The sequence below is a fragment of the Phaseolus vulgaris genome, chromosome 1 (assembly GCF_051622355.1).
Source record: "Phaseolus vulgaris cultivar YP4 chromosome 1, ASM5162235v1, whole genome shotgun sequence".
Lineage (NCBI taxonomy): Eukaryota > Viridiplantae > Streptophyta > Magnoliopsida > Fabales > Fabaceae > Phaseolus > Phaseolus vulgaris.
Genome location: NC_143498.1, coordinates 13,232,370 through 13,248,447, shown reverse-complemented (window position 1 = coordinate 13,248,447; position 16,078 = coordinate 13,232,370). Strand labels below are relative to the sequence as shown.

The 16,078-nt window shown below is 34.0% G+C and overlaps 1 protein-coding gene across 1 annotated transcript; it reads right to left on the bottom strand.

The window, feature by feature from the left end:
* Positions 1-7,180: 7,180 nt before the first annotated feature.
* Positions 7,181-8,063, bottom strand: LOC150029522 (arabinogalactan protein 41-like). The gene is made up of 2 exons (XM_090297220.1): positions 7,861-8,063; positions 7,181-7,424 (listed from the first exon to the last, which is right to left on the bottom strand). The coding sequence occupies exons 1-2, from the start codon at positions 7,964-7,966 to the stop codon at positions 7,351-7,353; spliced, it is 180 nt and encodes a 59-aa protein (XP_090153346.1). The 5' UTR covers positions 7,967-8,063; the 3' UTR covers positions 7,181-7,350.
* Between the last annotated feature and the right edge of the window lie 8,015 nt (positions 8,064-16,078).

The following is a 16,078-nucleotide window of genomic DNA, read 5'->3' as shown; positions in this document are numbered from 1 at the left end:
TATTTATGTTATGTTAGTTGGTAAATATGTTATAAAGAACATTTAATTTTATTAGGTAAATGTTTTACAGAATTCATTTATCAGATGTTTTAGTAAGAATGACTAATTTACACATTACTGTTCCTGCCGGTTGACCGAGAAAGTCTTCGCGCGTGGCTCTAACTTGCATTCAAGGACTCCTTCGTCTTCAACTCAGATCTCCGCCTTGCGCCGTCGTGAGAACCTGAAACAAGGAAGAGCAAAGGGGCGCCCTCGCGGCCGTTTGCACTCCGACGCAGCAAGCAAGAACACTAACCACCTCCGTATCGGAGCACCGTAACTCAATGCTCTGAAGGTGGTAACTAACTCGTAACTAACTTTTCTCTCTCTCTCTCTCTCTCTCTAATTACTTGTGCATACCGCGAGTAAGCGAGCAAGTAACTAGAGTGTGTGTGAATGAGCAGAACGTACCTTAATAATCTTTCAAAGAAGCTTATATACCTTGATATTCCAATGCTACTGCCACGTGTCCTTCTGACTTAACCGCCATCCCACGTGGAGGGCCTTACCACGCTGTAACCCAACTTAGGGAAACTCCAACGTGCAAGTCCTCCTTCTTTGGAGTGCATCTGCCGCGAGGGGTGATTACCTGGGTGCCAACTCATGCGTCCCAGCTTCTAGTCACTCGCCTTGGGAGTGCATCTGCCTTCCTCTCGTACCATGCACATGGTTCGACCCTGGGCGTGGCCCTCTCCTGGGTCGTATCTGTCATAGGGATTCTCCAGAGGTGGCGTGGGTACTTCACGAGGCAGGCTACCCTCTGCTGATACTGGGACTATGGCCTTGAAGCCACCTTTCTCTTTTCTTTATTACTGTTCTGAGGTACCGGGGCCCAAGGCCTCCTCGTCCGTACCACTGTCTCTTACTGTGTCGCCCCCTCCACGATCTTCCCTACCTGTGGGTATCGGGGGGTGACATCATCGACGCCTCAACCTAGTGACGCCTCAACCTGGCGACGCCTCAAAAGGTCAACCTATTGACATTCTCCCTTGGGGCCCCCTGGTGGGTCCCACCATATGTTTGACTCTGACTTTGACTTTGACTTTGGTCAACGTCCGGGGACGGGACGGTACATAAGCCCCCAGTCTTGAGCTGACACTGTTTCAGCAAAAAGACTAAGGCCTCGCCCTACCATCCACGTGGCACTCCCGATGACGTGACATTCTCTGAGCAGCTAACGTGACATTCTCTGTGCTGAGGATGTGACATTTTAAGTCACGCTTTAATCTCTTGACACGTGGTCCAATCGCACGGCCACAACTTAACGCCTCTCGTGCTCTTCAAGTTAACGTTATACCTTTCGAAAATGTGCGCTCCAAACCACTGTTTCATTCACTCTTCGCATTCTCTCTACTGTTCATCTTTCCCAGCTTTCTCTGCAATCTTCATCCTTTCCTTCGCGCTTCCAATCTTCATCCAACCAGATACCCAAAGGTATGATTTTTCTCCTTCAATGGCTCTCCCTTTTAACTCTTGTATGGATATAACTGCCTGGGCCTGTTTATTTTCTTTGCATTCGCGTTCTTCTTCCTCATTTCTCTGTTTCTCCCTTTCTGAACTTCTCGCATGGGTAGGGGTTTTCTTAGGGTTTCTTTCCCCCTTTCCACCTTAACTCCTCTTTGCTGAACCTTTTTCCTTCTTCATTCTTCAGCTCTTTCCATGGCGCGTACCAAAACAATGCCCAATCCTCCACCCCCAAAGATCAACTATAGGGCCCTTTACTCCTGGGCCTCCGATGAGATGCTCGAAGAGTGCTCCACCCTAACCTCCATGAAAGATTGGAGGGATCATATCGAAGGATCAGGAGTCTATCAACATCGTGCCTTCGCTAGGAGGCACGACGAAGATATTTCTATGCTCCCCTGCGTCCCAGGCGAGCCTGTATGTGGAGATGAGAGGGCCAACAATGGGGTCCCCTTCTTCTTCTTTTACCAAGTGGTCTTCAAGCGCATTGGGATGCGCTTGCCTTTCTCCGGGTTCGAGCGGGAACTCTTAACTGAGATCAACGTCTCCCTAGCCCAGCTACACCCCAACAGCTGGGGTTTCGTTAAGGCGTTCGACATTTTGTGCGGGTACTTCGGACAAACCCCCTCCATCGACGTCTTCCTTCACTTCTTTGAGGTGAAGAAGCAGGGGAAAAGCCTCTGGGTGAGTTTCAGCAGCATTGCTGGGAGGGTCCTCTTCACTCTGTTCCAACAATTTTTCAAGGGGTGGAGGGGCAAGTTCTTCAGAGTATGCTGCTCTGACTATGATCGCACCGCTCTTGACGGCTTCCCCTTGTACTGGATGGAGAAGGTCAAGCTTACCATGCCCAAGTCCCTGGATGAGCTGCCTTCAACTGATCGAGAGGCTTGCCAAATCCTGGCCAGTGGGGGCCTTCGACACCTCAATTCTGATAAATCGCGAGTACGACGCTGAAGCTCTTGCCCACTACATAAGTATGAGAGTCACCTCTTCTAACCTCCTATTCTCTACTTCTGCTTGTTTTTTGCTTTGTGTATGATTTATCTGTTCTTTTTGTGTAGTAACTTAGCTTATGCCTAATCCTTACTGTGTTTAGCTTATGCGTTCTTTGTTAATATATTGATTGAATTTTGTCATGAGTCATGTTGGTTGGAATTAGATACTGTAGATGAATGCACAAATTTTTGGTTAATGCATATGGTTTTCAAATGCCTTCAACATGTTTTGTTAATGGTCAAAGCTAAATACATACGTTTACCAAATTGAATTGTAGAACAATTATAGTTAAAGTATAATTTTAAATTCAATTAAGTTGGTTAACTTTTTTTATTTTCAAAGTGACAAATTATGTTAAGTAAATTATTAATATAATATTTATGTTATGTTAGTTGGTAAATATGTTATAAAGAACATTTAATTTTATTAGGTAAATGTTTTACAAAATTCATTTATCACATAGATGTTTTAGTAAGAATGACTAATTTTTTTCTAGGGTTAATATAAGTCTTTTTGTTAAACTTATTTTACACATTACTATATGACTCTATGTTCATACTAGAGTTCATCAATCACATGTTATTATATGAAAATTTATTGAAAAATAAAACAAGAGAAAAAAAAACATGGAGAATCATATCAAATTCACGTTCAAAAGCATAAAAAGTAAACTTCTTAAAAAAATCAAATAAAACAAAATAAAATGACTTGTAAGCAAATGCTTTAATATTGTTTGTCTTGTGATATCCAAAGAGTTTGTTTGATGAGATCTTATGATGAGTTTGTGAGCACTAGGATCGCCTGATAAGATCTTCTTAACTAGTTTGTCTGATTCATTCCAATGAGATCGTTTGTCATAGTTTCTCGATATTGTATAATGCGCATTTTCTTGTTTAGGCCTTTGTCTTGACAACATTCCATCGTTGGATGTTATCTTTATAAGCTCTTAGAAAGTTTTCCAACATTAACACTAAGATTGGACTGTCTAACAAATCTTTTTCAATTTTGAGATCGTTTAGTGAGTCTTGCTGATGCAATTCTTCTTGAGTGTTGAGTGGAGATTGATGGAAGGCAATAAAAGACTTGTATATTTTTTGAGGAAGCACCAAATGGTCATGGAGGTTATTGTTTTGGGCGTGAGTTTACAAAGTGCAAGGGTCAAGGAAGAGGTTAGGTCAACTTCCTTGAGTTTCTAAGAATGCAATGAGCATTATAAGGAGAGACTTGGATAATTGTATTGAGAAACACAATTTCATATATTAATCAAGTTTAGAAAATATAAGAGGGAAGTCTCTTAGTTATAGGTTAAAAGACTCCTAAGATGACTATTGAGTTCTAAAAATACTCTCCATTTCTAGCATGCCATGTGGCAATTCTAAGTGCAAAAATTTCTACACTAAAGAGTTGACACATGACATCAAGTGATTGGAGAATCCTTTTGCATGAGGCGCTTTGCTTAGTCTTTAGGAGAAGCTTGAAGAGTCATTCTTTGCAAATAGGAGGTGCTTAAAGGAAGTCTTGTTTGGAGAGAAAGATATTCTTATTCTAAAGTTAGCTCAGAAATACAAAGCCAAAAAATCTAATTCTACTATTTACATTTTATACAAAAACTAAGTCAACTATTATCTTCTGAATTCTTCCAAGTTGATCCTCTGATCTTAGTTGATAAAAATGGTGCTTTAACAAGGATGATCCTATTGAACAAGGTACTTTGATGTCTCCAAATCCAATAGGAATGCTTGAAGACCTTGGTGCTGATTGTGTGTGTGTCTAGAAGTATTTGAATTTATAAATCCACTATTTATGATGATCCAAGGTTAATTGAATCTTAATCCTTTTGAAAAAGATTATGTGTTTTCTAAAGAGTGTGAAAATTTAACCTGTTGAAATGTCAATTCAACTGGTTGTTTTACACTTAGTGGATTTTCAAAAGTATTTGAAAAACTTGACTTTGTTGTCAAACCAATTTAACCGATTGTTTCAAGAATTCAATTGGTTGTTTTTCTGAAAACCTTAACAGAATTTTGTTAAGCTATACCAATCTGTTTTAAATGATTCAAACTGCTTTTGGTTCTTGAATTAAATGCTTTGACAATATGATTGAAGTATAAAAAGGTTGTTTTACACTCCTGGCCATTAACTAAGAAAGAGAGATCAATCAAAATCAATTTTCAAGATTGCAAAGAGCTTTTGGATAATCTCAAAGTGTGGAAAAGGATTGTCGTGTATTTATGTACTTTAATCTTTGAGTTTACCCAGGTGTATTCTATTCTCTTCTTCCTTAATCATTGTATTTCTGTGTGATTTGGTGTCGTGCAATTTCATAGGGTTGTTATGGAAACTGTGTGTTTTGCCAAAGAGTGGTGTATGTTCTTGAGGGGTTCAAGATCATCACTCTTGGTGTGTTGTTTGTAATCAAGGTTTGATTACTTAGTGAATTATGAGTGGTTAGCTGAGAACTGAATGTAGCTCTTGTTTAAGAGTGAACCAGTATAAACATCTTGTGTGAATCTCTTTATCCTTACACTCTTTATAAACTGCTTTTGCTTTGATTTTATAAACTACTGATATAAGCAACCAGTTGTTTCGAACAACTGGTTGATTTTCTGGAGTCAACCTTAAAACAGTTTTATAATTGGATGAACAGTTTTCTAATTGATTGATTCTTCATTGTCTTTCACTACTTGCGAAAATCTTTCAAAAACAATTCACCCTCTCTTGTTTAAGGCTTATAATTCTAACAGATCCTCTATCACTTACTCATCTTCTATCATTAACATCATTTGAATGCTTTCCACTGTTGACTTGTTTGGTGAGTCTTGCTCATCCTTTTCAATGTCTTATGCTTAGAAGTGTTTGACATGTAGCACTTTCAAAAGTTCGTTTGTAGTTGACTCTTTAGAGATCATATACTATAAACCTTCTAAATTGTTGACTCTTTGGGAATGTCTTGATAAACTGCGTGATGTATCTTATTTACTAATATCATCTAACACTTATCACAAAGCTTGATCATCTAATAATCTTAAGAAACTTATAACGTCTAATGAAAATTAAACTAAATCTGCACACTTAGTAACTTCGTCAAACTTCTTAACATATTATGGGTGGTGACCTGAAAAACCCAACAAATACTCGCTAGGATAGGCTCGAAATGGCTCTGATACCATATTACAAAGTGAAATTTAAGCTTAACTCAACCCCATAAAACCGGCTCATGAGGTTGAGGTTTGCACCCACTTATATACAATGAAAGACTCTAATCTCTAGTTGATGTGGGATCTCCAACAATAACTAAGGATAAAAGAATCTTTTTGTTCTTATTTGAGTAAATGAATCTCATGAGAAAGATACCTAAGTCTATAGTCTTGCACATCCATTTGTTGAGACTTCGATCAATCTTATGATACGTAGCCTTGCCAAAGGGTTTGCTAAACCCTTGGAAAGACTTATACCCCTTTAATTGATTGATTTCAACTTCATTACAACTTTTTTTCAAATATTTAGATGAAATAAACTTATTTTACTCAAGCAATTGTTCTTATGTATGTTTCCAGGCCTGATTTCTTTAACGAAGATCATTTGATCACATTACAATTTGTCATGCAAGTTTTATTCTCTTAAATCTAGTTTATCTTACCTCAGTTATCGGAATGTGTTAGACAAAGTTATGTATTTTCTTGTCTTGTAAAATTCGTTAGATGAAAAGAGCGTTAGACAAAGTCTTAGGTTCGTTTATCTTGTGTATTTTCATGAAATAAAGGATGATATAAATACTCATGTTTGCTTTTCCTCCCATGAAACTTCAATTTATTTAATTTTTAATTTGTCTATACCTTCGATCTATTAACTATATATCATTTCAGACCAATTATTTTCGTTTGTCATAACATTGATTTATTCTTAAAGTATACATAAATTATTTAAATAATTTAATAATAACATTAAACATCGTATTAGAAGAGTAGTATATTACAAATTTTTAAAATATTATAATTAAGATTTATACAAGTGACTTAATCTATTAATTACATAGCATTTCATACCAATTATTTTCGTCTGTCGTAACATTGATTTATTCTTAAAGTATAAATAAAATTATTTAAATTATTTAAATTATTTAATAATAACATTAAACATCATAGTGAAAAGAGTAGTATATTACAAATTCAAAATATTATAATTAAGATTTATACAAGTGACTTAATTTTATGCGTGATTTTCAAGAATTAATTGATGCTAATTCAAACTTTTTTAAAATGATTTAACATTTGCTATTTTGTTAATTAATAATCTATTTGTTTTGATGAAGTAAACTTGAATTGTTACTTTTAATCCTGAAACCCACAAACAACTCCATTTAATATTGGTTGACTTTAAAATTTTGAATTTACATCTGAATTGTTTTGAAAGATGATTTTAGGTTAATGCATTTTAAATTGTATTATTTGATTAAGTACCATATTAATTATCTTTTTTCTCCATGTAGACAGGGCTAGAATTGCTTTTTATTTTCTTGTAGAGGGGGTGAGAAATAACTTTATATATACTTTAAGAAAAATCGATTTCATGATCATGGACAAAGAAGTAGCACATCTTCAATTGGATTTAATTTATTTATCTTTGCTTCATAACAACTATCGAATTAGAATCAGAATCAGAAGCATAATAAATAAAGATCTGAAAAAAAATCAGAATGAAAGTATCCTTGGAGCAAAAGAAGAGATACAGAAAATGCATCATTCCAATTAAAATATCTTTCTTCCTCCTAAGTGTTTCTCACATTCCTTCAAATAAAAATGCCCAGTGGCCCTCAATTAATTTACGATGGCATCACTCGTCGTAGGTGCCTTAATGCATGATGTATGTCAGAACCAACGCAACCAACATTAGGATATACGCTACAGCCTGGTCAACTGAGGTGCCTGCAAATGCAACAAAGATAAATTATTATAGATGTAGGAAGTATTCGCTTTGGTGCAACTAAAAATATGGGTTTGGGAAGGTTATTTCCAAGTTGCAGGATGCGATTTTCTTCTTCTCTAATTGGTGTGTTGATCATTTGGTTTGTATGGAGATGATGTTTTGTTTGGGTATAAGAGTGAGGATTGGAAGGAGTTTTTTTCGGATTTATTTAAGTAGTGTTTAAGTGTTGGCGGGATGTGTGATGTTAAAAATCGTGTGTTTTGTATAAGATTTAGGTCATCCTAAAGTGATTCACATTTATTCATTGTTTATTGTTCATAAAAAAACAATTACGCGACTGTAGAAAAAATTAAGTTAAGTTGAATGAATATTATGATCTATTATGTGGGATTTGGCTAAGAAGAAGAACAAAAAGTGAAAGAGAAAAGTAATTACCATCACTTGTTGGAGCAGGAGCCGGAGCAATGGATTGTGAGGAGGCAACCGCCATGAGGGCTGCCAAAATGACACTAAGAAAGAGAAGCACCCTGGAAAAAGCCATTGTTTCTCTGTCTGTCTCTCTCTCTCCTTCTCTTTCTCAGCCTCAAGAGAGAAAAGAAAGAAAGGAGAGAGAAAACCGATTAAGATTCAACTATGTGTGGGTGGTGAATCCCAACGTTCCTTGGCTTCCTTTTATAATGCCATCGCAATGAAACTAAGTCAGCCATGTTGCATGCACAATGGGAGGTGCCCCCGCACGTTCAGGGGATCCATCAACTAATTTTCTATTTTCGTTTTGCTCTTTTTACTAAATTTACTTTTCAGGTGTCTCAAAATGTAAATTGGTGTTAGTATTGTATTAAAAATTCTTATTTCTTCGTTTAACTAGTTTTTGAACCCGTGACTCACGCATCTTTTTGATAGCGAGTTTAACATTTGTTAATAAAAATAAATTTTATATCCATATGAAAAATGACTAATTTCACCTACCATATTTCAATTAAAATAATAATAATAATAATAAATTAGAAAGCAATTAATAAAAAAAACCATAAAATTAAATATATTAGGGTTAGGCACTACTTGGATGGTAGAGAGTATGTTGGTCTTAGACGATATGAAGTATAGACTTTATAACTTGAATAGATTGACTTGCTTTTTTTTTTTTGCTGTTCACATAATTCCTTTTTAAAGTTTAAAGTTCTATGAATCCATCTTTTTATACTTGAATATGTTAATTTGAATTAATTTTGCACTATTTTTATATCTTTATTTGTTTTTGGGAGACACTTGATAAATGCATAATTGTAATAGAATTCATATGTAAAAACGACATGTATATTAGGAAGAATTTGTACAAATATGAACAAGAAGTATGCAAAGACACTTCAACCACGGCTGCGCATGAAGAACATGAAGAGAAGAAGGAAATTACATAGAATTGTGTAGAAAAGCAAGCAAACAAGGATGGAGCATCAAAGCTAATTCAACCAGTGCATGAAGAATGACTCAACAAATTGAAATTCTCCAAAACGTTGAGTGCGTCCCCATACATTGACCGAATTCAAGCCAACACAATTAAAGAATTCCAGCGAAAAAGGGTTGAACGATACTGAAAGGACTGAGCGAATAAAGTCCTTAACCATGAAGAATGCCTAAACTTGCTCAGAAAGGGCTCAAGCCAAAATGAACCAAAGTTAGGATCAAAAGGATTTTGCTTGGAGCCTAAAGCCAAGCCAATCCTACCACATGACCAAGTTTTGACAGTGATTAAGAAGCCCAAGGATTGAAGATTGAAGCCCAAAAAGAATGATTAAGGATGAAGAAAGTCAATCCGCCAAGAGGATTGGCCTGTGCTGAGCGAATCACTAATCTCCTTGAATCCCTTTGAATCCTAATTCTAAAATCTATAAAAAAGAGACCTTGGGGGCATCGTTCTAAGCATCAAGAGGCATAAAAAGGTATCAAGAAATCAAGAGATAGAGAAACACAGAGGTTAAAAAGATCATGTGAGATTCAGGAAGAGGTTTAGATAGAAAGATTATGCTGGTTTAGACTCAAAGAGTCTAAAAATTCAAAATGAAGAAGTGAAGGATAATCTCTAGAGAAGGGAATCTTGAAGCCAAGCTGGTAAGAACATTCAAGGATCCATGTTTATTGTGTTTAGCTTCTCATCCTAAGCTTTATTGTAAGATTTTATCATGAGTTGCTAAATCTATATTGTTGGGATTGGATGAAAATGTGATATTTTTGGAGTTATTATCATTTATAGATGTATGTTTCTATTTTATATTCAAATACCTTGGGTCTGGTAGTGTGCTTAATGTTTAATGGTAATCAATGACCATTGATTGTTCATAGGTCTGAATGAGATCGGAAGGTGATTTCATATTTCTAAGCCTCATTCAACCAGCTAGAGGATTCAATGGTTGCAAAGCGCGAAGCTGAGACTATGGTGAACTGTTCCATATTAATGAAGAGGTAAGTCATAACAATGACTTATTGCTCTAGATTACCTTGCACGAGGAATCAACTTGGTTGGGCCAAAACATGAACAAAGATTTTGAATAAAATATTGCATTTATAAATAAAATAAAAAAGGAAAGTCACAAACCTATTCCAATTCCAACATCTGTGTTATATTATTATTTCCCTACTTCAGTGACTTGTCTAACACTTCACATATCGATCTAAATATCTAGTATTATTATTATTTAAAGTTTTTAATTTCAAATAATATATGCAAACTGTTGAATGTAATAGGCTTAACCCATAGTTTATATTAAATTGTCATGCCATTAAGGTAAACAAAGTTGCAGTTATTTTCCTAGAAGTGTCTCACAACGTGTTTCATCCCTTTTTGCCTTAGTTCACTATGACATTTGGAGAAGAATTCGTGTTAAGTCTAATTTAGGGTTTCAATATTTTGTTAATTTTATTGTTGATTATTCAAGATGTACTTGGTTATTTTTAAAGTTCTCAATTGTTTTCTATATTTCAATCTTTTTATAACGAAATTAAAAATCAATTTGGGGTTTCAATCAGAACCTTACGCAGTTATAATGCTTATGAGTATCTTTCTCATTCTTTTACCACTTTTATGAAATCTAATGGCATTCTTCATCAAACCTCATGTGCTTATACCCCTCAACAAAATGGAGTGACTGAGTGCAAGAATAAACACCTAGTTGAAACTACTTGAACTATGTTACTTCATGGTGATGTTTCTCAACATTTTTAGGGTGATGTTGTTCTTAGTGCATGTTATCTAATTAATCGTATGCCATCTTCAGTTTTAGAGAATAACATTCCTCATGAACCCCTTCATTCCTTACCACCTAAAGTTTTTAGGTCTACATGCTTTGTTCACAATTTTTGTCCTGGTTTTAATAAATTATCTGCTAGGTCACACGAATGTGTTTTTAGGGTTTACTAGATCTCAAAAAGGATATAAATGTTTTTCACTTTCTCTTAACTATTATTTCATTTCTGCAAATGTCACCTTCACCGAATCTTCTTTTTATTTTAAGTCTTTATTTTCTCTACCTGTGTCTCCATCTGAACAAGTACGTATTCTAGTTGTCTTTGATCCTCCTGTTATGTCTAGTGTACTTAAAGATTCTCATCCACCACTTTCTCAAGTTTACATTCGTCATTAGTCTTCCCATCGTCCACATGATGACTCTCTTCTAGTGCCAAATTCTCCGTCTCTTCTGGTTCTGATAGTTGAACCTGATATTCCCATTGCCATATGTAAAGGTATACGTTCTAACCATAATCCCTCTCCACATTATAATGCTTTAACCTATCATCGACTATCTCAACCTTTTTATACCTGTATTTCTTCTATTTCTTCTGTGTCAATTCCAAAGTATGTAGGTGATGCCTTAGCTCATCCTGGTTGGAGTCAGACCATGCTTGATGAAATGAGTGTGTTTCAGAATAATGGAACTTGGGACCTCATTCGTTTACCTTTAGGGAAATCTGTTGTTGATTGCAGGTGGGTTTTTGCTATCAAAGTTGGTATTGATGGTATTATTGATGGTCTCAAAACTCGTATTGTGATTAAGAGTTATACCAAAATTTTTGGTTTAAACTATAGTGATACTTTTTCTCCAATAGAAAAGATGGCTTCAGTTTGATTTTCATAGCCCTGGCTACTCTTCAATAATGGCCTTTGTATCAACTAGATGTCAAAAATTCCTATCTTAATGGTGATTTGTAGGAAGAAATTTATATGGAGCAAATCATTCAGTTTTTTTTCTATCACTCAAGTGTTGGGTGTATTTATCTTGTAGTATATGTTGATAACATTGTTCTTACAGGCAGTGATCACCATGACATCTTATAGGTAAAACAACACCTTTGTCAACACTTTCAGACCAAAGATCTTTGCAAACTCAGATATTTCTTGGGAATTGAGATATCACAATCAAACAATAGTATTGTCATTTCTTAGAGGAAGTATGCATTGGATATTTTGGAGGAAACTGGATTAACGAATTCAAAAATATGTTGATACATCTATGGATCCTATTGTCAAACTCCTACCTTGATGAAAACCATCCGGGTTCGAAACTTCCGGCTAAGAAGATAGACGAAGATCGAGACTTAGTGAAGAGATTGTAAAGTCGTTTTCTTCTTCTTAGCCTTGTAAAAATTGTATAGAGTAGTTAGGAAGCTTTGAGCCTTTTATTTTGGGTCAAAGTAGAGAAGGATGTAAAGAGAAAAGAAAGTAGAATGTAAAATAGTAAAAGAGAGGTGCAAATAGAAACATATGCAACGAAGGCATGAGGCTCCACATGTCTTCTTCTCAATGGAGAGGATTTGCACCAATAAGGTGGTGACACTTGTCAACTCTCATTTGAGAGGTTTTGAGAGACTTTCTCCTATAAATAAGAGTCTTTTGTACATGATTTTTACCTTTGATTTGAGTAACGAAACTAAGTGTTGGTCTAACCTCACTTTAGAAACTAAGTATTGGCCTAATCTCACTTTAGAAACTAAGTGTTGGCCTAACGTCACTTTAGAAACTAAGTGTTGGCCTAACCTCACTTAGATTCACCGACATAATTTTCATTTCTTCCAAAATTTCTACAATTCTTCATGCTTCCGCAATAGTGTTCATCATCCGTAGAAGATATTCAAATCAAAACAATGAAGAAGAAGATCTACAAATGAAGATGCAAGCTAGGATTGCATCATACCTAGTAAGGGGGGACCTCTCTCAGATCATGAGAAGTACAAAAGATTATTTGGAAAATTGAACTATCTTACGGTCACTCGTCCAGATATTTCATTTATTGTTAGTGTGGTGATTCAATTCCTTAATTCACCATGTGTTGATCATTGAAATGCAATCATTCATATATTAAAATACATTAAAGGTTCTCTTGGAAAATGCTTATTATATTGTCACAATAGTAATACTAATGTTGTATGTTATTCATATGCTGATTAGGCAGGATCTTCGTCTAAGAGAAGATCCACTTTAAGATATTTTGTTTCTATTGGTGATAATTTAATTTCTTAGAAGAGCAAGAAACAAAATGTTGTGGCAAGATCTAGTGCTGAAGTGAAATATAGAGCTATGGTTTCAGCTACTTGTGAGTTTATTTGGCTTAAACAGTTACTCAAAGAATTGTAATTTAGTGAAGTCAATCAAATGAAACTCATCAGTGATAATCAGGTTGTTCTTCATATTAGCTCAAATCCCGTCTTTCATGAAAAAAAAAAAAACATATTGAGATTTTGTGACTTCATTCAAGAAAAGATTGTGTTTGGAGACATCAAGACTAAATTTGTTAATTTGAATGATTAATTGCCAAATATTTTCACCAAATCTTTACGGGACCTAGAATTGATTATATTTGTAACAAGCTTGGTACATAAGATTTATATGAGCTAGCTTGAAGGGAAATGTTGAATGTATCGGGCTTAGTCCATAGTTTATATTATTCTATTATTGATTATGTTATTATGTTCATTTATAAATAAACATCCCTATGTGTATATTTTACACAATGGATATCAATCTTATATTTATTTTCTTCATTCTTAATACACACATTTTGATGGCAGAGGCCCTATCACATTTCCTAAAAGATATCAACTTAAAAGATAATTATACTTTGATATCATTAATTCCTTGTGGATACGACAACCCTCCGTTGTACTACATTTGACTAAGTCCACTTGCCAAGTAAAAATGGGAAAATTTAACTAAGCTAAGAATTGATTTGTATGAACGACCCACCAACGCTCAAGAAAAAAAGGCTCAAATTTGGAATCTTCTAGTTTGATTTTGCTACAAACATGATTAAGAAACTAATTCCAAAATATTTGAAGTTAGTGAAAAGAATAAAAACATAAATAAAAAATTATTTCGTTCCAGATAACGCGAGATACGAAAAAAAAGTAATTGAGATTTTGAATTAATTTGTTTTTTCTAAAAAGATTTAAAAATATTCACAATAGATTAAAAAACATATTCGCAATATTTATTTAAAAATAACTATTTTAGAAAATATGAATTTAAATGATACACATAAAACAAAGAAGAATAAAGTCTTTCATAAATTGTGCGAATTTAATTCTTTTCGTTTTTTATATATTAATCTTCTGCATCTAAAACATAAGAGTAATAGATAAAAAGTTATCAGAAAAAAAGTGGGGCTTGAAGGGTCCTTAACATAACAAAGTTAAATATGATTTTGATCAAATATGATTTTGAATAAAAATACAATATTAAAAGTAAACTATTGATTAAAAATAAAATTATATATATACATCTTAAATAAGAAATATATTATTTAATTAATTTATGTACATTAAAAATCTATATTTTTTGAAATATTCTTAGAGTTAAACTTAGCATTGGAAAAAAAATTACAAAGAAAAGCTTTTAGAAATTAATAGAAATTTAAAATTAACAAATACTTTTACAAAATACAAAATAGACACTACAATAACATTAACATGAAGCATTGTTTTTTTTTTTACGTTAATAACAAAAACAGACACTAATAAGTAAATAATGTCAAATTTGCGATGGACTCTAAAATCATGGACAATAATCACTAGCGTCAGTTTTTTGAAAGGTGACTTTGTATAGTATTCACAAGGTTAATGTTAATTTATCACTAACTTTTAAATTTATTTTTAACTAAAATAATTTATTGTAGGTCAAACTAACTAATGTGTTTGACTTTAAAACTATTTAATTTAGTGTTGGTTAGATTAAATATATTTTTAATATTAATTTAATCTATGTAAGTGTGATCCGTGTTAAAGAAAATAATTTTAAAGAATTTTTCCTACAATGTCTCTATCTTTAATAAAAATAAACAAACAAAAAATAAACAAAAACAAATTGTAGTGGGTGAAAGAGATGAATGTGAATGAAGGAGATGAATGTAAATGATGAAGATTAGTATGGATGAAATAGATGAGTGTGGATGAAGGAGATGATGAGTGTAAATAGAGAAGAAGATGAGTCTCGATGAATGACATGAGTGTTGATGAAGAAAATGTGATGTAACCATGAAAAGAGCATCACCATCTAAACTAGTCCAACTTTACAAGAAGATGACCAAGAGCAAAAAAGACTATTCAAGACTTGGTCAAACATGTCAAGCTAGGACACGAGGCCCCACCATCCCTCAAAAGATCATCAACAACATAACACTAGAGCATGAGCTAGGATACCAACTATTTTTTCTTTTAATCTTTTTACGAGGTGTTAAAAAACATAAAAATTGGGCTTATTCATGGCCATAGAGAAACCCTAACATCTAGAAGGTCTCTAATGTGAAAATCATAGTCACACTTCACACATTAAGCACATGCTTAAATGTGAGAAGCATGACTCTCTTAGATCCACTTTTAGCGGCACAAAATTAGGGAGCTTAAGCATGTTTAATTTGAATTTGAATTTCCCTCCACTCCTTGAACCTCACGGTACCTACACTATAAATAGGTGGTCACCCTCTATTCTAATTCACAACACATTTTGAGTAAAGAAACTTTGCTTTAGTGAATTTTTCAATATCTAGTTTTCCCTAAGTCTTATCATGACAAAGATGCTTCAAGTGACAACTCCAATCATCACTTATCTTGGGTTCCTCCTCCTCTAAGTGGCGTGACTCCTCTATCCCTCGACCTTCATGGAAGTCTTCATCCATCTAAGTTCTTCTTCCTTAATCTTTAAATCTATCTCTTTCATTTCCGTCAATCTCTTATTCTAGGTTCTTTTGAATTCTTAATTTTCTCTTACATTTTTATTCTTTGTGTGAGTTGTTTTCCCTTTGATCTTTGAAGAGAACCTTCACACTTAATTAACCACTTGGTTAAGTTTGTGTCCAGTGAAAATCCTCAATGAGTCATCACCATATCTTGTTAATCAAAATCATAATCAAAGTAAAATTAATAACTCAATTTGTGAGTCTACTAAATCAACTCATATCAATATGAGTGTGAGAAGTTTATATAGAAAAGTGAGAGATGAAAAATGTGAGTAAAGATACCTTTAAATAGAGTCTTTTGTATTAAAAATAATTTACAATTTGTATCTGGTCTAACGAAGACTCATGAATTTATTTCATATAAATTAGTATTGACTTAGTCGATTAATTGATATTAACTTAAATAAATAATAAAATAAATAAAAATTAGT

Coding starts and splice junctions, on each gene's coding strand:
- LOC150029522 (XM_090297220.1), bottom strand. CDS start 7,966: ATGGCTTTTTCCAGGGTGCTTCTCTTTCTTAGTGTCATTTTGGCAGCC. Junction 7,425..7,860: donor TCCTGCTCCAACAAGTGATG/GTAATTACTTTT, acceptor TTGCATTTGCAG/GCACCTCAGTTGACCAGGCT.